The 25934-nt window shown below is 43.9% G+C and overlaps 1 protein-coding gene across 1 annotated transcript in view; it reads right to left on the bottom strand.

Moving 5' to 3' along the window:
* Positions 1–25934, bottom strand: part of cngb1a (cyclic nucleotide gated channel subunit beta 1a) — a 27414-nt gene extending 1480 nt beyond the window's left edge. The window contains exons 1-15 of the mRNA XM_078258892.1: positions 25706–25934; positions 25083–25343; positions 22616–22824; positions 20907–20957; positions 19157–19243; positions 19002–19066; positions 13979–14101; positions 12599–12740; positions 11705–11864; positions 10539–10636; positions 10231–10314; positions 9570–9688; positions 6152–6298; positions 5164–5341; positions 1–810 (exon numbers count right to left, since the gene is read on the bottom strand). The exon at positions 1–810 is cut by the window's left edge and continues 1480 nt beyond it. Of these exons, the coding sequence (XP_078115018.1) occupies positions 622–810; positions 5164–5341; positions 6152–6298; positions 9570–9688; positions 10231–10314; positions 10539–10636; positions 11705–11864; positions 12599–12740; positions 13979–14101; positions 19002–19066; positions 19157–19243; positions 20907–20957; positions 22616–22824; positions 25083–25343; positions 25706–25934 (2142 nt within the window). The 3' untranslated portion in view covers positions 1–621. The remainder of the gene's footprint in view (positions 811–5163; positions 5342–6151; positions 6299–9569; positions 9689–10230; positions 10315–10538; positions 10637–11704; positions 11865–12598; positions 12741–13978; positions 14102–19001; positions 19067–19156; positions 19244–20906; positions 20958–22615; positions 22825–25082; positions 25344–25705) is intronic.

Below are 25934 nucleotides of genomic sequence, written 5' to 3' on the forward strand. Positions count from 1 at the left end.
AAATATTGCGGCACAGGAGCAATCCCAGAAGTGGAACGTTGTGGATATAGACTAGCTTTTTTATTGTTTTTATTTTGAGAGCCTCACATTATGAATACAGTTTGATTGTAATTTTTATTTTCTTGGTAACTGTTGTATAATCGCAATTAGGGATGTGTATCGTTAGGATTCCATTATCAGCGGTGGAAGAAGTATTACAGCCCTGTCAATACCCATCCCTAATCGCAATTTAGGTGTCATATTATTGGCACTATGCCTTAAAATTCTTCATTTGTTGTCCACAAATTCAAAATGTGCCAAAAAAACAGGAGGATGAAAACATGTTTCCCAACATGAAGAAAATCCAGAGACCAAAATGCACTAGGGTTTGTTGTTCTCTCTCTCCACCCACATTTCTTCTCTGGAGGCTGCTGCAAGGCATTCTAGGAAGCAGAGTCTCTCTTGTAGGGACAGCAGCATCCTGTCATTCCTTCCTTTTTTCTTGAGATATTTCAACTTTTTTCCTAAAATATTTTGACTTTTTTCACGCCGTTATTACTGAAATACCCCAATTTCTTTCGTGAAATATTACGACTCTTCTCCATAACATGTTTCCTGAAATATTCAACGTTTACGAGTCTGTCACTTCTTCCTCTCCTCCACCGTGAGCAGCTCCCCTCCTTCTGGTTGTGGAGTCATCGTGACGATCAACAGGCTGGCAGCGGTCTCTGACACGGCAGCGGTCTCCGATACGGCGGCGGTGTCCTGAACCAGAGCGAGAGGAAGCGAAGAGCTGCGGCGCCTCAGAGAGGGAGAAATGGAGGGAAGAGCCTGGGAGGGAGGAAAAAAAGGAAAAGATGACAAGAGCAGTGCATCAATCAATCTTTCTTTTTCTTTGTCTTGCTCCCCAACCCGGTCTCACGCCAGTTTGTAAATAGTCACGTTATTTTTATTTTTTGATATGTGTACAGGTCACGATTTTCGAACGTTTTCGGTCACGGAAATTAAACGCCACACGCCGGCGATAACAACAGGACGGACCGCCACACAGGGACACGGTCTCTGTGGCACGAAACAACGGGGACATGAAACACCACAACGGGACGGTTGAGGTTAGGAAAGAAAAACTGGGAAAGGAACCGTCACGCGCCGGACACGCCGACAACAACGGGACGGTTGTGGTTAGAAAGAGAATAACGCGGAAAGGAACTGCAACACGCTGGACGTGAGCCCCGGTCTCCTGGGAAAGTCCTGTATTGTTTGACCCATCCATCCCCTTGACCAACCTCCCTACGCAGATTTTCTGCTATTCATACTATTCCCTACCGTTGTCGTGCTGTGATCACGAAATTAGATTAAATAACGTAACCATTTCACGAACTGCCATGAGACTGGGCTGTGCTCCCTTTCTTCCCTCCTCCTTTATATGTTCTCCCTCCTTTTCCAATACAAAACTTCCCATGAACCAAAAAACATTTCCTGCAGCAGTTTGGTCCCAAATTATATTTTTTCTCAAATATGAAACATATTTATTATCAAACGGTGTGAAGTTCACAACTCTTCGTGAACCAGCTTTGAGTTCTACGACTTTGTAATTTTCACCCAAAAACGTTGGAACAGCCGTCACGCGCCCGGACACGCCCGACAACAACGGGACGGTTGTGGTTAGAAAGAGAATAACGCGGAAAGGAACTGCAACACGCTGGACGTGAGCCCCGGTCTCCTGGGAAAGTCCTGTATTGTTTTTTAGGAACAGCCGAGGAGAATCTTTGATTTGATAAACCACCAAAATATTTTGTAAATCTTTTGTCCTGGAAAAATAAATGTTTGGTTTAAAAAATGAACAGTTAGATCTATGTATAAAATGCTTGACGGAAAAGGGTACATTATTTCACTGTGTTTGGCAATGCAGTAAGGTCAAAGCTTTTTGGGAGGAAATTCAAAAAACAATAGAAATGATGAACCCAGCTTTTTTATTTTAGGACTCTACAAAGATCACAAGTACACAAAAAGTGAACAAATAATGATAGATTTGTGTCTTTTGCACGCTAAAAAAATCAATCGCATTATTTTGGAAAAAGTCAAGCAGACCGACAGATTGGGTTCGGCAAATGTTAACAACCTTTCCTCTGGAAAAAATAACATATGTACAGAAAGGGAAGCAAGAATTATTTGAGAGGAGTTGGGGAGCATTTAACTTGTTCGTGAAAGGTATGGAGTTAAAGGAGAACTCTGGGTAATTTTTACGTTAATCTTGATCGCACTAAGTATGTGAGTACTGTCGATGGCAAAGAAAACGAGCCAAATCGGTGCTAGCAATATAGAGCTGCTGCAGCTAATGCCGAGAGCGCCCACTTAGCTAAAACGTTTTCAACTCAGACATTGTTTAAATTCATCTACCCTGTTAGCCGCTAGCTGCCGTCTGGGATGAGTGAGTGTGTTCAGCCAGGCTTCGGTAATAATCATCAAGCAGCAGTTCTGTGTGTATTTGTAGCATATATATCCATTTTGTGTGCGATCCATCTGGCGTTGGTGAATAGTAGTCTCTGCAGTGGCGAACTGTGAGTTAGTTGCCGTAGCCAGGCTAGCGGGCCCGACCGGCATCCTTCTACTTCCTCCCCGCCTGCCGCGGCCGACAACAATCCACAGGCGCCCGCTGGTCTGGTGGATGTCCTCCAGAGAACAGTTCATGCTTTCGCAGCGAAAGTTTTGCGGCGAAAAAAAGTTTATTTCCCCCTCAAAAATAGGTAATTGAGCACTGTAGTGGTTATGATCATATCAGTGACTATGTAACTACATGGAAACGGGCCAAATGATGCCTGTTTCTTGTAAAGTAACAGCGTTACAGAAGGCTGGCTGTAGTCTTGCGCTGAAGTCCCGCGGGAATTCAGTTGTAGCAGGAAAAGCAGTGTGCAGATCGGAGTGTAGTGTGTGAAGAGTGAAGAACGGAGGTGTTCACAAGGGAAGAAGCTTGGAATAACGTAACTATGGAGCTAGAGCTAGCCTTCAGTAACGCTATTACTGTACTCAGTGGCTAACAGGGTAGGTGAATTTAAACAATGTCTGAGCTGAAAACGCATCTTGTTGTCATGTAAGGGCCCTGTTCATGTTGCACAGACATTTTAATTGCATTTTGTGTCTGTTAAGAGGCACAAAGGCACTCTTTATGATATGCCCCCAAAACTGCTGTTTTAGCTAAGTGGGAGCTCTCGGCATTAGCTGCAGCAGCTCCATGTTGCTAGCACCGATTCGGCTCGTTTTCTTTGCCATCGACAGTACTCGCATACTTATAGCGATCAAGATTAACGTAAAAATTGCCCGGAGTTCTCCTTTAATGAATAAAGAGGAGGGTTGAATGCTGACTAATGTAAACCTGGTAATGTGAGCTAAAACTGTAATACAATGAGACTACCTTAAAGTGCCCATATTATGAAAAAAACACTTTTTCTGGGATTTGGGGTGTTCTTCTGTGTCTCTGGTGCTTCCACACACATACAAACTTTGTAAAAAATCCCTCCACGCTGTTCTGAGTGAGATACGGTTTCTGAATGTGTCCTGTCTTCAGTCTCTGGGTGAGCTGTTCAAAATCGGCACGGCTTGTGATGTCACAAGCCGAAACGAGCTGGCTAACCACAACTGTTAGCTCGTAGCATGCTAATGCTAATGCTAACGCTAGCATGCTACCTCATTCTCAATAGCAAAGCACTGCTACAACACACACAAGTTCACCATAATCTACAAAAGAACTACTTCCATGTGCGCCCTCATTTAGAAGAAGTCTCCCAGCTAATCCTGCCTTGTAACTGACTGACGGTGGAGAAACAGCCTTTCTTTTACTGTCTATGGAGCTAGCTAGCTGACATGATCTACATCTGAGCTACTGAGCATGTGCGAGTGCAATCAAAGATAGTACAGAAGAAGAAGAAGAAAAGAGGTCTCACTCTGTAGCTAAAACAGAGACCAGCTGAAAGAGGATCTGCAGCAGTGAGAGAGAGCTGTGCAGTACAACAACAATATGGTGTTTTTTGAAAATTAAACCATGTAAACCTATTCTGGTACAACCTTAAAATACAACTATGAACCTGAAAATGAGCATAATATGGGCACTTTAAATTTAATTGATAAAGCATTTGATATATAATTTTTGGGATGATTTTGACTTATGTTTGCTGTTCCTGTTTGTCCACTACATTTTCGTTTTTATCACGTGACACAATGTAGACTTGAGTGGTCAAAGTACACTTCTGTAAGTTTGGAACTGTACAATGTGACGTGTTTAATTGTGAAAAATGTTAACAAACACATTTTTCAAAAAATAAAAAATAAATAAAAATGTAATAGTTACTTTGCATGAATGAATGGAATCTGTTACTTCATTTAATTAATACGTTCTTTTTAAACATTTAAAAAGTAATGTTACGCTTTCTGTTTTGTTTTCCTTCATCTTCAGTTTCTCTGCACGTTACTGCCAAGAAGTATTCAGATCCTTTACTGCAGTAAATGTACTAATACCACACTGTAACAATACTGCGTTACAAGTAAAAGTCCTGCAGTGAAAATGTTACTTAAGTAAAAGTCTTGAAGTATCATCAGGAAAATGTCCATAAAGAATAGAAAGTGAAGAAAAATCCTTATATCCCTTTTCCTGTCTGCTTCCGTCTTTCTTTCTTTCCTTTCTTTCTGTCTTTCTCTTTTCTTTCCTGTCGTTCTTTCTGTCTTTCCAAACAGTTGTGTGTTTGGTCTAATGGTCTAATCATCTCAGCTGGACTTGTAGGCTGGTATATTGTTGGCTAGTATTATTTAGAATAAAAAATCAGATGTTATAAACTACATGTGTTTTGTGTGCAGGAATCTTAATGTGTAAAGTAACTAAAGCTGTAACAGATGAATGTAGTGGAGTAACTAAAGTAACTAGTAACTAAAGCTGGAACAGATGAATGTAGCGGAGTAACTAAAGTAACTAGTAACTAAAGCTGTAACAGATGAATGTAGTGGAGTAAAAAGTACAATATTTCTCTCTGAAATGTAGCGGAGTAGAAGTAGAAAGTGGCACGAAAAGAAAAGACTCAAGTAAAGTACAATTACCTCAACATTTGGACTGAAGTACAGTACTGGAGTAAATGTACTTAGTTACATTCCACCGCTGTCAGGCGTTCAGTGGAGCAGCATGAACTTCTGTCTCACCTCAGATGCTTCGTAGCTTTTCCTCAGTTTGGAGAAGACGCCCTCAATTCCTTCCTGCTGCGCCACCTTCAGCGCCGCCTTGAACATCTTGGGGGTGTCCAGTCTGGGCGGGATGACCTGCATCGCTGCTGCAGTCGCACCCTTCTCATCCGGCTTCTTGTCCTTCGTCAACATCGTCCTGCACCGACACAGAGACACATGATGGGTTAAATCAATCAATCAATCAAACTTCATTTCTATAGCACATTTCATACAAGTTAATGTAACACAATGTGCTTCGTACAAAAGCGACATAAAATAATACTTTGTTGTACTTGTTCGGTTATACAGAGTAAAATATATACAAAACATGTATCGAACATGCACGCACGCACGCACGCACGCACGCACGCACGCACGCACGTACACACACACACACACACACACACACACACACACACACACACAAACCAAAGATCAAAAGATCAACATTGAACAGCGACAAACTCAGTTATCCAGTACACTTTTGTAAAAAGCAAGGTTTTTAGCCTTTTTTTGAAAGTGTTCAGTGTGGAGGCCTCTCTCAGTTCCACTGGAAGGGTGGTCCATATCATTGGGGCATAGACACAGAAAGCAGCCTCCCCTGCTCTCGAGTTACAGCGAGGGATGGTTGAGAGACCACTGCCTGTGGATCTGAGGGTTGTTGCTGGTTCATATCTAACGAGCATGTCTCTAATATACTGAGGTTAAAGGACAACACACAGAGACACATGACAGGTTAGAGGACATAACTTTAGTGTGCACGGAGATCGCTTTTGGCTCAAAACTCCGCATTAAAAACCAAAACGTAGCAATGTAAATGTAGCCTCAGATGTCTCAACTTGGAGAACAAGCGCTCCATAAAAAGCCAGCAAAACGCAGAAAAATAATGGACATAATAAGAATAAAAGATTCCCTCTTTCTCTGTTCATACAGAGTTGGGTGTTTCAGAGACAGGACTGTGTCTTACTTGGCCTTCTTGCGGAGGAGTTTCTGGGACTCTGGGTAGTGCACCAAGATCTCTGCCAGGTCCTTCTTATCCAGGATGAAGAGGTTGGCGAATCCGTGCGCCTTAACGTTGGCCGTACGTCGGTTCCCTCCGCCTCCCGCCAGCAAACTGACCAACCACAGACAAGAGAGAGCTGTCAGACTTCTCACAAATTTCAGAGAAAACAGTTAAGAACACAAGAAAAACTGTATTTAAAAGAAACATTTTCAATGCTGGTAACGTTAAAAGTTTGGAGCCGTGTAGTTCTACTGCACATGCTTTAAAAGTATGAAGCCTTGAGTCCTTTCCATCCATCCAGAACATCACATTGCAACTCCCGTTGCATCAAAAAGCAACGCTTGGTCAGGTGCCTTTGGCGTTTTGTTATTGACGCAAAAAGTCTCCTTTAGCATCATATTTTGACGCGCTTGGTCAGGACTCTTGGCGTCACTATTTGACGCTCTGGGTCGGGACGTACGTTTAATTGACATGCGGCACAAAAACGGGACAGTTAAGGTTAGGAAAAGATGGTGGGTGGGGTAACAAAATGTATGTTTCAGTGACACGCGGTTGACAAGAACGGGACATGAACCCCGGTCTCCTGGGGGAAAGTCCTGTGTTGTTTGACCCAACCACGCCCCCAACAAACCTCCTTACACGACATTTCGGTCTTTCATACTACTCCAGGGTTTTCCCTACCATTATAAGGTTTAGGTGCAGCACCCAAGCCATTTTGGGAACCACCTAAGTCGAATGAATGTAAAATCAATTTGAGCATCAAAACTGACTAAATTACCTTCTTCAGAACTTATGATTGTTGTTGTTTAATCTGCTTTAGCTTTTCCAACGTTTTAAAAACAGAAATGGTGATAATAATGGTACAAAATGATGAAATTGCTTATGTTTTTTATTGAAAAACCCCTTTTTGAGGGAGGACTCCTACACCCCCCGCCAAATCTGTGCACCTAAGTCTTTCACAAACCTAGGGAAAACACTGTACTCGCTGCCGTTGTCGATCTTAATACTACGTCATCTTACAGCGCCGTGGTCCAGCTGCTGCTCTGCCTGGTGCGTTCCACGCAAAAAGGGGATTTGTGCATCAGTATCTGATGCTGAGAGACACTGACCAAGCGTCCGTATTTTACAAGTTGGGAGCGAGAACTTCTCCGGGAACCATCACCTTATCGTGGTGGAGAGGTTTGTGTGTCCCTATGAACCTGAGGGCTGTGTTGTCTGGAGCTTTGTGCTCCTGGTAGGGTCTCCCAAGGCAAAGTGGTCTCAGGTGAGGGGCCAGACAAAGAATGGTTCAAAAGTCCTATGAAAAATCGAGGAAGGGATGAAGTGACCCTGCCCGGAGGAAGCCCGGGGCCCCCGTCTGGAGCTAGGCCCAGATGGAGGGCTTGTCAGCGAGCGTCTGGTGGCCGGGTTTGCCACGGAGCCCGGCCGGGCACAGCCCGAAAAAGCTACGTGGCGGACATCTCTCCATCCCATGGGCCCACCACCTGTGGGAGGAACCGCTGGGGTCGGGTGCGCTGCCACATGGGTGGCAGTGAAGGTCAGGGGCCTCGATGGACCAGACCCGGGCAGCAGAGGCGGGCTCTGGGGATGTGGAATGTCACCTCTCTGTGGGGGAAGGAGCCGGAACTTGTGCGGGAGGTGGAGCGCTACCGGTTAGATCTGGTGGGGCTTACCTCTACGCACAATCTTGGTTCTGGAACCATACTCCTGGATAGGGGTTGGACTGTTTTCTTCTCCGGAGTTGCCCAGGGTGTGAGGCGCCGGGCGGGTGTGGGGATACTCACAAGCCCCCGGCTGAGCGCCGCTACGTTGGAGTTTAACCCGGTGGACGAGAGGGTCGCCTCCCTACGCCTGCGGGTTGTGGGGAAAACTCTGACTGTTGTTTGTGCATATGCACCGAAACAAGAGTTCGGAGTATTCGGCCTTCTTGGAGACCTTGAGTGGAGTCCTGGCATGGGGCTCCAGTCGGGGACTCCATAGTTCTGCTGGGGGGACTTCAACGCGCACGTGGGTAATGATGGAGACACATGGAGAGGCGTGATTGGGAGGAACGGCCTCCCTGATCTAAACCAGAGTGGTTGTTTGTTGTTGGACTTCTGTGCTAGTCATGGATTGTCTATAACGAACACCATGTTCGAACATAGGGATGCTCATAAGTGTACTTGGTACCAGAGCACCCTAGGCCAAAGGTCAATGATCGATTTTATAATCGTTTCATCTGATCTGAGGCCGTATGTTTTGGACACTCGGGTGAAGAGAGGGGCGGAGCTGTCAACCGATCACCATCTGGTGGTGAGTTGGGTCAGGGGGTGGGGGAAGACTCTGGACAGACCTGGTAAGCCCAAACGGGTAGTGCGGGTAAATTGGGAACGTCTGGAGGAGGCCCCTGTCCAACAGACTTTCAACTCACACCTCCGGCGGAGCTTTTCGTGCATCCCTGTGGAGGCTGGGGGCATTGAACCCGAGTGGACAATGTTCAAAGTTTCCATTGCTGAAGCTGCGGTGAGGAGCTGTGGTCTTAGGGTCTTAGGTGCCTCAAGGGGCGGTAACCCACGAACACCGTGGTGGACACCGGTGGTCAGGGAAGCCGTCCGACTGAAGAAGGAGTCTTTCCGAGATTTGTTATCCCAGACGACTCCGGAGGCAGTTGCAAGGTACCGAAGGGCCCGAAGGGCTGCAGCCTCTGCCGTGAAAGAGGCAAAGCAGCGTGTGTGGGAGAAGTTCGGAGAAGACATGGAGAAGGACTTTTCGGTCGGCACCAAGGTGCTTCTGAAAACCGTTCGCCACCTCAGGAGGGGGAAGCGGAGAACCATCCAAGCTGTGTACAGTAAGGATGGGACGCTGTTGACCTCAACTGAGGAGGTAATAGGGCGGTGGAAGGAGCACTTTGAGGAACTCCTAAATCCGACTAATACGCCCTCTATGGTAGAGGCAGAGCTGGAGGATGAGGGGGGATTGGCATCAATTTCCCTGGTGGAGGTTGCTGAGGTAGTTAAACAACTCCACAGTGGCAAAGCCCCAGGAATTGATGAGATCCGTCCAGAAATGCTTAAAGCTCTGGGTGTGGAGGGGTTGTCTTGGTTGACACGCCTCTTCAACATTGCGTGGAAGTCTGGGACGGTGCCTAAGGAGTGGCAGACCGGGGTGGTGGTTCCCCTTTTTAAAAAGGGGGACCAGAGGGTGTGTGCCAATTACAGGGGTTATCACACTTCTCAGCCTCCCCGGTAAAGTCTACTCCAAGGTGCTGGAAAGGAGGGTTCGGACAGACAGTGAAGTTGTGTAAACACCATTATATAGATTCCTCCAGTGAACTCTGAGACTTAAGACCGCCCCACATACAGTTTTTAAACGAGTTAATAGAACGACAGGAACAAGCGCTGACCTGATCTCTCCGAACACCGAGCCGGCTCTGATGGTGACGAACACCGTCTGCAGGTCGGGACCGCCCACCACCTGGACCTCCCCCTGCTTAATGATGTACATCTCCCTGCCGATCTCCCCCTGCCACACACACACACACACGCAGGTAGGCATGCACACACACACACACACACACACACACACACACACACACACACACACACACACACACACACACACACACACACACACACACACACACACACACACACACGCACACACACACACACACACACACACACAGACACACACACAGACACACACACACACACACACACACACACACACACGTTAAGTTCACAGGGACATAACTATTATAGATGCAGTTAAATACATATACATACAGCAGGACTGATGTAAGCAAAATACTAAAAATAAATAAATGGGGAAATTATTATTTTGGCATTCTTCATTCTCCAGGTAAACACACACCCACCCACCCACACACACACACACACACACACACACACACACACACACACACACACACACACACACACACACACACACACACACACACACACACACACACACACACACACACACACACACACACACACACACACACACACACACACACACACACACACAGCTTTCTAACATTGAGACAGGTGTGCATTCACCTTTTTACAGACAAAGTCTCCGGGCAGGTAGACCACAGATTTGAGCCTCGTCAGCATGTCGAACACCATCTGTCTGTCACAGCCCTGAGACACAGACAAAGACACATATTTGCCTCTTTTAAAAGGCAGAATAACATCACATTTTCAATTCACGAAAAAGCCCATGCAGGCACATGAAAGAAAACCAAATGTCAGTTTAATTTATCTTTGTTTCAAGTTAAACAGAAATAGAATTTCTTTGAATGTCTTTCAAGGTGTCACAAAGTAAAAAACAATCTAAATGTTTGGTATTTCTCTGTCTTCCTGACCTGAAACAAAGCGACTTTACTGATGATGCTGTAGTTGACGTCCACGGCCATGTCCAGCCTCATCTTGGTAGGAAGTTGCACCAGCAGCTCCTGTTCATCTGCAGATTAAAAAAAACATGCAAATGAACTGAACACGATACGTCCAGGGACAACATTTCTGATCAAATATGGTGACGTTTTTAATATTGAAACCAGGGTTCAAAATTAGCACTAATAACCAGCCAAATGCTGGTAAAATATGCAAATGGATTTTAAATTTGCTTCACTCACCAGCCCCCCGCCCAAAAAATGTATCTATAATCTATTGAGTGGAAACCGTTTATCATTCGTTCATTAGTTTTTCAAAATAAAACAAAAAATTGGAAAAACAAAAATGACTTATTTTCTCATTACCGGTACTTGTTTCCAAAACCTAAATGAAAAAAAACAAAAAACTACTACTACTAATAACTATATATATATATATATCTGATAGCGTCCTAGTCAGATAAGATATAACTCATTATATGTACACAGAAAAATGTTCTTGCATCGTCTGCTCCAACAATCAACAGATAACATTAAAAACACCTGTATGGTCACCCAACAAACATCTGACACACCTTTCTGTCACACACACACACACACACACACACACACACACACACACACACACACACAGTCATGGTTCTAGCAGTCATTTCCGGGTAACGCAATTTGCGTCAAAAAATCAAAATTGGATGAAACCTTTATCCGTTTTTTGTATTTTTCGTTTTATTTTATTTTGAAAAAACTAATGAACGCATGATACACGTATGGAGTGGCTGGTAAAATTTAAAACCTTCACTACAGAACACGTGACTATTCACTTGGTCAGATTACTTGAAATAAGATATGATCTTCAAACAAGATTATTCATCTTTTATAGACCAAAGAGAGGCTTAAAAACCTTACGAGATGCCTAAAAAGCTTGTTTTTTTATCTGACTCAAAACAAGATGTTGTTAAGACTCTTTCACTTAACAAGATATTTAAAATGCATCGTCTAAAAACAAGTCCTTATATATCACTGAAATATTACTCGTTAGGTGATTGTTTCTTAAGATTAAGATTTAGCTTTCTTGCAGTGACAGTATGTGTTATGGGCAGATGTAAAGTCCAGGATGGAGGTAAGAGTCTGATGCTTACCCAGCATGCCCTGGCTCTTCCAGGTGTAGTCGTACCAGGTCTTGATGCGGTTCTGGACGTCCCAGGGGATGTGGTAGTTGTTCATGTACTTGATGGTGCTGTCCATGCAGGCGCGGTAATAGTTCTCACTGGCGGTCGCAGCACCGACCACGTCTCTCATCTGAGACAAAAGATAGATAGATAGATAGATAGATAGATAGATATATGGATAGACAGATGGATAGATAGATGGATAGATAGATAGATAGACAGACGGATGGATAGATAGATAGATAGACAGATGGATGGATAGATGGATAGATAGATAGATAGACAGACGGATGGATGATAGATAGACAGATGGATGGATAGATGGATAGATAGATAGATAGATGATAGATAGACAGACGGATAGATAGATAGACAGATGGATAGATGGATAGATAGATAGATAGATAGATAGATAGATAGATAGATAGATAGATAGATAGATGGATGGATAGATGGATAGATAGATAGATGATAGATAGATAGACAGATGGATAGATGGATAGATGGATAGATGGATAGATAGATAGATAGACAGATGGATAGATGGATAGATAGATAGATAGATAGAGATAGATGGATGATTTCCTCTATTTTTACTTATCTTCTTAAACACACCTTTTAAGGGTACATGCATATAACCTTAAACCTTGTGTTTCAAATCAAAATGTGCTGAACAAACACAGCTTTCTGAAAGTGAGGCCTAAATCTGTCTGAGAACAATGTGTAAAAAGATGAATTTGGTCCCTTTACCCATGTGGATGAGTTGTTTTGGTGCTTGAAACAAGTTTAACAAAGGCTTAGGTTCACAAAGGTTGTGTAATATATGAATCAAATAGTAAATAAATAAATGTATGGTTAACTGACCTGACCAATCATGATAGAGAACGCAAAGACGCCAACGAAGTAGTTGATGAGCTGGAAGCAGATCTCAAAGACGGTGGTGGGGTCCGGCAGTCCTCCGATGGTGATCAACGTCTTCACCGCAAAATAGTAACAGCGGATATAACTGTGGAAAACAGAAACAAAATGGTTGGGATGTCCCGATCAGCTTTTCTCAGCCCTGATGCGACCCGATATTTAAAATATTTAATATCTGCCGATACCAAGTACTTGCCTGAGGCTACATTCACATTCCTACGTTTTGGTTTTGAGCAAAAAGTGATCTCTCTCCAGTAGAACTAATCTCCGTTTAAACTAACACGCCCAAACCTCATATCTCATCAACATCCTGGTATACTGGACATAAACGGGAGGCAGTGTGGAGACTCTGCCCACTGCTGGTAGTTACCATGGTAATGTTAGTAGCTTTAGTCTCAGAGAACGAGACGCCGTGACCGATAAGACCCAATCAGGAGGAGAAACATTGGCGTCAGTGTCGGTGTTGCCAAAGGTCTCCATTTGCAGATTCCCGACCAAAACGGGTCAGAAGTGTTTCCTAATGTCTCCGGTTTAGGGGCTCGGAAACCCCAGAGCAGGGGGAATGAGAGGGGGGAACGCCAGAGCAGGGGGAATGAGACGGGGAAGCACCAGAGCAGGGGGAATGAGAGGGGGAAACGCCAGAGCAGGGGGAATGAGAGGGGGGAACACCAGAGCAGGTGGAATGAGAGGGGGAAATGCCAGAGCTGGGGGAATGAGAGGGGGAAATGCCAGAGCAGGGGGAATGAGAGGGGGAAGCGCCAGAGCAGGGGGAATGAGAGGGGGGAACGCCAGAGCAGGGGGAATGAGAGGGGGAAATGCCAGAGCAGGGGGAATGAGAGGGGGGAAATGCCAGAGCAGGGGGGAATGAGAGGGGGGAAATGCCAGAGCAGGGGGGAATGAGACGGGGGAAGCACCAGAGCAGGGGGGAATGAGAGGGGGGGAAACGCCAGAGCAGGGGGGAATGAGAGGGGGAAACACCAGAGCAGGGGGAATGAGAGGGGGGAACACCAGAGCAGGGGGAATGAGAGGGGGGAACACCAGAGCAGGGGGAATGAGAGGGGGAAATGCCAGAGCAGGGGGAATGAGAGGGGGGAACGCCAGAGCAGGGGGAATGAGAGGAGGAAACGTGGCAGAAGATATTCCTTTTTAAACCAAAACGTAGCAATGTAAAAGCAAGACGAAAGTGGAACATTTTTGTTGCTGATGACAGTGGTTCAATTCAGGAAACGCTTCTAAAAGAAACCCAAATCAATATCGGTGTATTTGAGTGTGGTGTGGAGCAGAAGCATCATAAACTCATTCCAGAGAGTGACGGTGGTTTCTTACGCGTTGCCCTTTCCATTGTAGACCCACTTGGTGGATCCCAGTCCTTCGTAGTCTGAGCCCCAGTAGAAGAGACAGGCGTTGATGTGCAGAGAGTACAGCAAGTAGGAGGATGTTCGGATCACCCTGACACATAACAAAAACAACACAGGTGGAAGATTAAATGAAAGGAATGCACACTAACGTAAAATATATACATGTGGAGTTCCTCAGGGATCAATTTTGGGGCCTCTTTTGCTTTTAATGTTTATATGAAGATGAGATAAAACTTTATTTATCAAGAGGGAAATTGTTGTGCAGCAGCTCAAAGTAGGATCCTGCAAATAAAACCAAGTATGAACAATGAAGATGAGTTATGTAGAGTTGTTTCCAATACTCAAACCATGTAATTTTGCCCTGAAAAAACGACGCTATAGTAGTTTATTTATGTTGTTTTTCAGTTAAAACTGACTGTCAAAGTAGATAATAAAAAAAAAACTTTGGCATTCATTCTCTGTAACCTGAGCCAGTTTTTTTTAACGCACTGATCGGTACTCGGTATCGGCTAATACGCAGGTTCATGTTTTGGAAACGGTATTGGGATGGAAAAAATAGTATCAGAACAACTAATTATCAATAAGGTGCAAAGAACAAGATTAACCAATACCAGAAATGCTTCTTCTAATTGAAATGAATATCTGTTTTTACGTAGCTATGCAGATGACAAACAGTTTTATGTTGCTGTGGTTGATACATTTAAAAAATAAAAATGTTGATGCCTGAATATCACAAAACTTTCTAAACTTCCATCACGATTAAACAAAGATGTAGATTGTTGAGCTAAAGCAAGCAGTTTTTTTGTTGTTAAAGTTGACTCTAAATATGCGGACAAGGACCAATAAGAGGGTTGAAATGTGTCCACTGCTATTCTGTTAATTTTTACATCAAATGTTAGATTATTTGAACTGGTTATGAGGTCTGAGATGCTTTGATGAACCAACCAGGACATCCCTCAAAGCATTTTAGTTTTTCAAAATGTGTATCAAAAGGATTGTTAAGGCAACATTGAGCCCCACATGAGACACCCTGCTGTGCCCTATTATGCCCCACACCACGCTATGATCTACTATGCCCCGCTATGCCCTACTATGCCCCGCTACACCCTGCAATGCCACACTATGCCCCACACTTCCCTGCAATGCCACACTATGCCCTACTATGCCCCGCTACACCCTGCAATGCCACGCTATGCCCTACTATGCCATGCTACACCCTGCAATGCCACACTATGCCCTACTATGCCATGCTACACCCTGCAATGCCACACTATGCCCTACTATGCCCCACACTTCCCTGCTACACCCTGCAATGCCACTCTATGCCCTACTATGCCCTGCTACACCCTGCAATGCCACACTATGCCCTACTATGTCCTGCTACACCCTGCAATGCCACGTTATGCCCTACTATGCCCCACACTACCCTGCTACACCCTGCAATGCCACTCTATGCCCTACTATGCCCCACACTACCCTGCAATGCCACACTATGCCCTACTATACCCCGCTACACCCTGCAATGCCACGTTATGCCCTACTATGCCCCGCTACACCCTGCAATGCCACTCTATGCCCTACTATGCCCTGCTACACCCTGCAATGCCACGCTATGCCCTACTATGCCCCGCTACACCCTGCAATGCCACACTATGCCCTACTATGCCCTGCAATGCCACACTATGCCCTACTATGCGCCGCTACACCCTGCAATGCCACTCTATGCCCTACTATGCCCTGCTACACCCTGCAATGCCACGCTATGCCCTACTATGCCCTGCTACACCCTGCAATGCCACACTATGCCCTACTATGTGCCACTACACCCTGCAATGCCACGCTATGCCCTACTATGCCCCACACTACCCTGCTACGCCCTGCTATGCCTATAACTACCTGCTATGCCCCGCTACGCACTGCTATGCCCACAACGGCCTGCTATGCCCTACTACCCCCCCCTCTATGATCTGAACTGCTACAACTACTATTTCTAGTCATAGTTCCATTATCTTTATTGTTACTGTAATTGTCACTGTTCATCAGTCCAACTGCTATAATTATGAATCATATTTCTCTATATCTGTATATCTGTATCATTGTCTGTGTCCGAACCGGCCAACAAAGAGCCTGGGTCTGTCCGATGTTTCTGCCTAAAAGGAAGTTTTTCCTCGTCACTGTTGCAACAAATGCTTGCTCGTGGGAAATTGTTGTAAATGATAGTGTAGTCTAGACCTACTCTATCTGTAAAGTGTCCTGAGATAACTCTTGTTATGAATTGATACTATAAATTATAGTATCAGCGTTAACGCGCTAATCGCGATGCGATTAAGGGCCGACGCGATTAATTTTTTTTAATGCCCTACTATGGCATAGGCAGGGCATATGCCGGCATTTATTAATTTATTTTACACTTCACTCGGCTTTGCGTCGTGCCTAACAGGATAGTATTTTGACCCTTTGCAGCACCGTTACTTATCATCAAGCTGCCACTTCCTCGTAACACATCCTGCTGCTGCAGGCTGCAGCATGATGGAGAAACACAGCAGCAATGAAATCCTGAATGGAGCTTTTTATTTTCCAAAACTCCCAGACGGCTCGTAGACAAGTCAAAGCCATATGCACGTTGTGTAAAGCCGAATTAAAATATCACCGAAGCACGTCAAGCTTGAGCTACCACCTACGGAGCTAAGCATATAGTTCAGTTAACGTGATGCTACCCGCTAGCATGCTACCCACTCAGGCAAAGCAGTATTTTGGAGAGTGCTACTAGCCGACCTGTGGATGAAACCAAATCCCAAAAAATTACTACAGCTCTTGCGAAACGGGTGGCAACTAACTGCAGACCTGTCTGCTGACTCGGGTCTTAAAGACATACTACGGTTGACCTGTCTCGTTGCCGTCGAGGGGGACAGTAGTTTTCACGGATACACAGCCTGTACGACACGGAGAAAGCAGCCACACTGGAACAGCTGCAAGGAGCTGCAGACGCTGCCTCATTAACCGGTGATCACTGGACGTCAGTGAGTAATCAACATTATTTAGGAGTTACTAAACACTATATTGACTCTAGTAAGGATAGGGATTTTTTGTTTTTTAGTTAGGTACTTGGAGGAATTGTGCAATAATGACAGATTCACACATTTTTCTTTTGTTTACAGTAAATAAATAATTACAAATCTTAAAGTCAACTTCATTAAGTCACTTTCTTTGCATTCATTTGATTCCCAATCAAGATCCACTGGTAAGAATGGCTTTCCATTGTTAATATGTTCTTAAAAACTGTTCTGAAATGCAAAGTAATAGAATTTTAATCATGTGATAAAATATGCGATTAATCGTGATTAACTATAGAAATTCAGCGATTAATAAAAATTAATCAAATTAATCGTTTGACAGCCCTAATATGAACACAATATAAACAGTTTATTCAATTAAACACAGGCTTTATTGACCCATTATATACCCACCCATATATAATATTGACAACTCATTTGTTATTGTTTGCTATCATATTCAAAAGCCTCTGTTTACTAATTAACAAAGCAAGTAAAATAACTACTCAAACACAAACTCCCTTATCTGTACTTCACACCCAAGCGGTTGAAAGGAAAAGCCAATCACATTACAAAAGATCCCACTCACCCCCTGCTAAACTCCTTCCAGTTTCTACCATCAGGCCGCCGCTATAAAGTCCCTCTAGCCAAGAAAAACACTTGCAAACAATCCTTCATTCCTACTGCCATAAACATCCTTTGTAAATAGTTTTTATAAGCTATATGTTTACTGTCCGAGTTTCTTTTTGCACTGTATGTTGAGCCACGATTTTCTGTCATGACAGACAATAAAGTTTTCTAAATCTGAAGCCTCAGTATCGCCAAAGAATTTCTAATAAGGGAAGAAGTTCCCCTCTCTCGTTACTTCCTGCTTCTGAACTGGTTGCAGTTCCACCAGAGTTCCATATAGGGGGCGCTCACAGGCCAGTGCAGAATGAATGGGACTCTATGGAGCTATACCCCTAAAAGATTTTTTTAAAGTGGCTTTTTTGTTCTAAAAAGCCGTTTGAAATGTCAGTGACATCATACACATATACGACCAGAGATACTGCTTTACGGCAAGCTCTGAGTCGCTTCCTTTGTTCTCTTGAAGCATCGACAACACAGCTGACAGGTTAGACTCTCCCTGTTAATACAACACAGCTGACAGGTTAGACTCTCCCTGTTAATACAACACAGCTGACAGGTTAGACTCTCCCTGTTAATACAACACGGCTGACAGGTTAGACTCTCTCCCTGTTAATACAACACAGCTGACAGGTTAGACTCTCTCTGTTAATACAACACAGCTGACAGGTTAGGCTCTCCCTGTTAATACAACACAGCTGATAGGTTTGACTCTCCCTGTTAATACAGCTGACAGGTTAGTCTCTCCCTGTCAATACACGTGCTTGAAAGAGGTCTGCTAATGTTTTAAAGACCACGCCGAAATATTCACTCTGACATTCTGGTTTTGCTTCAGATGCCATCAAGGGGGATCTCCGATCATAATCAGTCCGTCACTGACCAATCAGCATTCATTAGCAGAACGCTAGCATGTTATGGGCAACAACGACTCAACCTGTAAGAAATAGAAAGGACATAAGTACTCGTTCATTCAACTTTCGACCTGTAATCCATGTTGAACTTGCAAAAACTACAATCAAATCTGAGATTTCTCAACAACATCAGGCGAAAGAGACATTATTTAACCATCACCGCGATCTGCGATCACCCCCAGTGGAACTCTGGTAGAACTGCAACCAAATTTGGTACAATGGGGCTAAATAGGGAGTGAAATGGCTCTCCGTAGGCGGGCTTTGGTATCGCTGATGTCAATGAACAAACTACGCTTTGTGTTCAGCCATCTCTTCTCTTTCGGGGTGGAAAAATGTATTTCCTTTTCAATCTTGTCTCTATAACACGTCTGCTGTGTTATGAAGATTAAACTCTGCTCACCTGTAGATGTACGCTTTCTTCATCACAGCTTCCATTCTGTCGTTGAACTCAAAGAAAGCCATGTACTGAGAGCGTAAAGACAAGAAGAGTTGGTGGTTTATCTTTAACACTCAGCATTCATGAACTTCGATGTGAAAAATAAAATAGATCCTGACCTTCAGCAGACGAGGGAATCTCAGCAGAGAGTTCACTCCGGTGAAAAAGTAAAATATCTCCATGGGAAACAGACTGATGATGTCCATCTGCAGACAAAAATACAGTCTGATAAGTGACCTCATGTTTAAACAATAAAATGTTATCAAAGTGTAGCACAGCTTGAGATCATAAGGGGTAAACCTGTTTCCCCATGCACTGGTATCTAACCCCTATTTTCCACCAGGCGCGACCCCCGCGAGCAATCGCACCCATTCACGTCAATGCTTGATATTCCTCCAGCAGTGCCATGCCGTGTCCCCGAAGCGTGACACGGCTCTCCGCTCCGCTAGAGATACGTGCCAGGTCTATTCTCACGCGAGCCACGAGGCGTTCAGACAGCCGGGCAGGAAGTGAAATCCAGCGAGAGTATCAAATATCGTTTACGTCTCCTTTACACCACCACAGACAATGAGAGATTGTAGGTTGAAAAACATAATACGACAAGAGAAGGCATGGAGTTTAACAGCAGGAGTGCTTGGAGTGAAAGGTAGATACTAGTTTAATTTTTTTTTATTTATATTTTGACCTTTATTTATTCAGGGAAGGTTCACTGAGAGAAAGCCTCTCTTTTGCAGGAACACCCTGATCACATTCATACCTGGAAGCTGCCCAGTACCACCACAGTCTGATCTGATCACATTCATACTGGAAGCTGCCCAGTACTACCACAGTCTGATCACATTCATACTGGAAGCTGCCCAGTACTACCACAGTCTGATCTGATCACATTCATACCTGGAAGCTGCCCAGTACAACCACAGTCTGATCTGATCACATTCATACTGGAAGCTGCCCAGTACCACCACAGTCTGATCTGATCACATTCATACCTGGATGCTGCCCAGTACCACCACAGTCTGATCTGATCACATTCATACTGGAAGCTGCCCAGTACTACCACAGTCTGATCTGCTGGCCACTGAGCAGCTCCACTGGAGCGGTTGGAGGTTAAGGGCCTTGCTCAAGGGCACCTCAGTGATGGTAATGAGGGAGGGACAAGCGCTGAGCTTTCACTTTCCCCACCCAGATTTTATCCTGTCCGGTCTGGGGATTGACGCGACGACCTCCTGGTCACAAGCTCTCTTCTCTAACCTTTAGGCCACCACTGAAATAAACATGTAATGGTTCTGTAAAGTACTTGAAGAGACAATATAATCTGCGAGTCGGCCAGCAAGACACTCCGCTTCTGAGATGATCCCGGTGTGGTATGGCGCGTGGCGGAGGATGGAACAAAACCGGAACGCAGCACAGTGGAGAATCGGAGTAAGTGACTATTGTGAACAACAATCTGTGAAACCAAGATTGGGGAAGATGGCTTCAGTGCATAATCTGTATTTTACTTTTCCATGCAACATTAAAGCTACAGTATGTAGAAAGCAAAAAAAAACACCAGAATTACAAATAGAGTAAGACCTCTTCCTTCCCAGCCAATAGGAAACTCTCTCTCTCTCTGAAATGTCCTGTGATTGGCCAACGTCTCTCGTCACTTAATAACAAGAAACAGGTTATTTGGTCCCCCTTCTAATCCTTCTAATAACTTCCTGCTTTGCTCCGTCACTATTAACCTACTGTAGACATAGGTTTTAACTGCTGCTTGAACAAACAACCTATGGGAGTGTTTTTATGGTGAGGACAGTCTCCTAAAACCGGAAAACAGAGCCAAGGGGCGATGCAGAAGTCTAGTTTAGTCTAGTTAGTTTTTGTTCTTACCTTAAATCTCTCGGTGGTCATGTAGTTGTCTCTCATGTCCTTTTTATCACACTGAAATAAAAACAAGTTGCAGGTTAAAGAAGCCGTTAAGCCCTTGCAGCTACTTGCACCACGTCGGTCTGCAGCGTTCTGAAAGCTGCCAGTTCACACTAGCTGAATAATCTTGCTACAGTTACACTTCTAGTGATGAAAAGGCGAAAAACACATTTTATTTCTCTGATTCACGACTTTGTTCTAGGCGCTCCCTCTCTTCACTCACTCTCTAGCTCGCTCCACTGTACGTGCACACGGGCACACGTTGAGCCTCTGTTAACAGTTTGTAACAGAAATAAAATGGATTATGGATTATTATTACCAGCTGACTTCTCTATTGGTTGTTGAAACAGGAGACGTCTCTTACGTTCTAAAACCAGCCTCTGGAGACTCCACCAGCTGACTTCTCTATTGGCTGTTGAAACAGGAGACGTCTCTAACGTTCTAAAACCAGCCTCTGGAGACTCAACCAGCTGACTTCTCTATTGGCTGTTGAAACAGGAGACGTCTCTTACGTTCTAAAACCAGCCTCTGGAGACTCCACCAGCTGACTTCTCTATTGGCTGTTGAAACAGGAGACGTCTCTTACGTTCTAAAACCAGCCTCTGGAGACTCCACCAGCTGACTTCTCTATTGGCTGTTGAAACAGGAGACGTCTCTACGTCCTAAAAACCAGCCTCTGGAGACTCCACCAGCTGACTTCTCTATTGGCTGTAGAAACAGGAGACGTCTCTTACGTTCTAAAACCAGCCTCTGGAGACTCAACCAGCTGACTTCTCTATTGGCTGTTGAAACAGGAGACGTCTCTTACGTTCTAAAACCAGCCTCTGGAGACTCGACCAGCTGACTTCTCTATTGGCTGTTGAAACAGGAGACGTCTCTTACGTTCTAAAACCAGCCTCTGGAGACTCAACCAGCTGACTTCTCTATTGGCTGTTGAAACAGGAGACGTCTCTTACTTTCTAAAACCAGCCTCTGGAGACTCCACCAGCTGACTTCTCTATTGGCTGTTGAAACAGGAGACGTCTCTTACGTTCTAAAACCAGCCTCTGGAGACTCCACCAGCTGACTTCTCTATTGGCTGTTGAAACAGGAGACGTCTCTTACGTTCTAAAACCAGCCTCTGGAGACTCCACCAGCTGACTTCTCTATTGGCTGTTGAAACAGGAGACGTCTCTAACGTTCTAAAACCATATTTTTGTTGCTTTTTTTCTGTCGTCTTTATTGCATTTTTCAGAACTTGTATCGCCTTTTTCTGAAGTTTTTGTTGATTTCTTTTAGAACTCTTTGTCGCCTTTTTTCCAACATTTTGTTTCTTGAAACAGTTGACATCTCTTTTGTTCTAAAACCATACTTTTCGCGAATTGTTTTACCACCTTTTTCCAACGTTTTTGGCGCATTTTATTCCAACTTTATCAGCATTTTTGTTGCTTTCTCTTCGAACTTTTTGTTTGTTTAAACAGGAGACGTTTCTTCCGTTCTAAAACCAGCCACTGGAGACTCGAGCAGTCGCAGCTGCAGACACCATCAGCTGGTTTGAGTCGAGCCGAGACGGGCCGGTTCAGACCGCTCTAAAACGGTTTTGTCTTGTCGAGAATCTTTGGCCTAATCTGGGCTTCTATCTCTACAACCAATCTACAGATTTTTCTTTTTGAATTCCCGCTGATGCCACTGACCACGATGTCTCCTCCGCGGACGAACTGCAGTCGGGGCTGGAAGACGAGGATGTCGAGGATGTAGATGAAGTCGCAGGTGTAGTCGATCAGCAGCCACAGGTGGAGGTTTTCGGGAGTTTGGTAGGGGAACGCCCAGCGGACGGGGATCAACCACACGTTCCAGTTCCACGCCGCCACGACACAGAACAGCCACATCACGTAGATCAGATCTGTGGACAAGGACACAGGAACACGGCTGCTCAATATATCGGGTTTCTTATCATCATCGCGATATCAACCGGCGCAGTAAACACCGCAAAAGGCTGCGACATCGACTCAATACTGTACTTAGGTACAGCGGCAAAGATGAATGGATTAGTTGTCAACTATTAAATTAATCTCCAACTATTTATATAATCCATTAATCAGTTTGAGTCATATTTTATGATAAAACAGGTAAACTTGTGTGATGTCAGCTTGTTAAATATGAATATTTTCTAGTTTCTTCTCTCCTCTGTGACAGGAAACTTAATATCTTTGAGTTGTGGACAAATCAAGACATTTGAGGACGTCATCTTGTTTTCAATTTCAATCAAATTAATGAATAATAAGAGATAAGATGTGTGTGTGTGTGTGTGTGTGTGTGTGTGTGTGTGTGTGTGTGTGTGTATTGGCTGCAGTGACTAATATTACTAAATAAGACTTGTGGTACTTAACATTATGGTTATAGGATATGCAATGATAGGGTACTGGTGCAATATATATATATATATATATATATATATATATATATATATTAGGGCTGTCAATCGATTCAAATGTTTTATCTAATTACGTACTCTGTGATTAATTAATGGAAATTAATCGCATACATAATTAACGGTGCCTGAACCGATACTTTTTAAGAAAGTAAAAAAAGAAAAGAAAAAAAAAGGTACTAAACAACAACAGAACGGCTTGTTTATTGCTAAGGCCATATGGTCAACAATGAAATGATTTAATAATAATGTATAACAATAACTTATTTCACTAGTAAATTGCTGTTGAACGACAAAAACAACAACCAGATGGGAAAAGGACATTTACAATAACTTCAAATGCACCACGAGGCTGTAGTTTACCAGTTTCATTGAACGCACCGTCTGTGTTGTTTCTGCAGATTGTTACATCCCGGTGTTGAATCCTCTACAGTAAAACACAGTCACACTTTACACCGTTTAGCGTTAGCTGTCAGCATTTTAACCGTGTTTAATCCAGCTACCAGCTAGCGGTAGGCTAACGTTAGCTGCTGTCGAGTATAGTGTTAACTAGCTAGCGGTAGGCTAACGTTAGCTGCTGTTGAGTATAATGTTAACTAGCTAGCGGTAGGCTAACGTTAGCTGCTGTTGAGTATAGTGTTAACTAGCTAGCGGTAGGCTAACATTAGCTGCTGTCGAGTATAGTGTTAACTAGCTAGCGGTAGGCTAACGTTAGCTGCTGTTGAGTATAGTGTTAACTAGCGTCATGTGCAGCGGTGTTTGTGTTTTAGAGCATCAGAGAGAAGAGCAGACATATCAGTGGCACCAGATTTCAGTAGCCAGGGTTGGCAGGAAGAAGATTTTTACAAGTAAATGTTCCAGTTAATGATCCAGGCAGAACATTCTCGTCTCCTCCTTCATTTTACAGTCCAATGGGGCTAGAACGGCTCCGGGTCAAACCTCAATATGGAATGGATTAATCTGCCTTATTTTTTCTCAGATTAATTAAACAAAATGAACGCGTTATTTTGACAGCCCTAATATATATATATATATGTATATGCTATGTTATATTTGATATGGTATTATGCAATTGGGCATTGTGCAATACAGAAGTTATTGACCACAGCATGAGTTAACAGGAAATGTGCAATCATTTTCAAAATGACTGTTGTTTATCTATGTTTTTTTGTATCTGTCCCTATCTAAATAAACCTTTAAATGCAAGTGCAATATGAGAGCGAGGATGTGTTGGGGGATCTCTTCTGTTCTTGTGATTGTGAGGAAAGGTGGGGGGGGGGGGGGGTACTGTGTGAGGTGTATTAGACGTTCATTGAAGCATTGGATGAGATGATGTATGATTATGTTTCTATGTAGGTTAACTGTATGTTTTTTGTGTGTTTATGCGCGATGTGTCGCCATTTCGTTTCTCGAATGCCCAAGATGAATTTCTCCAATAGGAGACATAAAGGCTTATCTTATCTTATCTTATCTTATCTTGGGCTTTGGGGAACACTGATCCACATTTTAGAGACCAAACAACTCATCCATTCATCCAGAAGATAATCCACAAATGAGTCCATGGTGAAAATAATAGTTATAGCTGCAGCTCTACACAGAACTGTCTGAACATCTCCCAAAAGAACAGAAGACAAAATGTAGAACTCTTCCATTAAATGTTGTCATCTTTAATTAAGTTTAACAGTTCTCTGTTGCGTTTAAACGGCGTGTTGAGATGAATAAAGGCTCACCGGTGAAAGGGTCGATGCTGGAGGGGAAGCGGTACTCCACTATGGCTCGGAGCCAGTCGGGCATCGGGGGAAGTTTCGGCAGTTTGGGCAGTCTGGGCAGTCTGGGAATTATGACTGGACGTCCCAAAATCTCAAAGGGGAGCATGAATTCCTTCTCTTCCTCCTCTTCTTCTTCTTCTTCATCATCTTCTGCTGCTGCTGCAGGCGCGTCGTCCTTCTCTTCTGGAGGAGGAGGAGGAGGAGGAGGAGCTTTGCTCGGGGCTGCAGAGATCAGACAGAATCTATATGATTATGTTGTATCAGATATTAAGATTATTTATAGATAATTTATAGAACTTACGTTTTTAAAGCTGTTTTTTTAATTTTGTATATAATAATAATAATAATAATAATAATAATAATAATAATAATAATAATAATAATAATTATAATAATAATAATAATAATACATGTATGTATATGTGTGTGTTATTTGCTTCTGTATTTATTGTTTGTGAATTTCACATTATTGTTTTGTATGTATGTGCTACAGCAAAGCAACCAAAGCAAATTCCTGGTAAGTGCTACTTACCGATCAATAAATACATTTCTAATGCTGATTCTGAAAGAAAGTCAGTACTTACAGGCTGAAGGACTTTCTTCCTCGGACTCGTCTGGGTCCACCAGTCGTTCTCTCCGCAGCTCAGATCGGCCTTTAAACAGCTGGACAAGCTCGATCAGACGCTCCTGGACCGCCGCGCTGCTGACGCTGGCTGCGGACAGAGGAAGCATCCTGCAGGACGGCAGACAGCGGGACAGTGAACATGGAGGCCGGAGGGGACTGAGGTGGAGGACAAAAGGCTGCGTTCCCAT

Source organism: Sander vitreus, chromosome 1 (genome assembly GCF_031162955.1).
Source record: "Sander vitreus isolate 19-12246 chromosome 1, sanVit1, whole genome shotgun sequence".
NCBI classification, from domain to species: domain Eukaryota; kingdom Metazoa; phylum Chordata; class Actinopteri; order Perciformes; family Percidae; genus Sander; species Sander vitreus.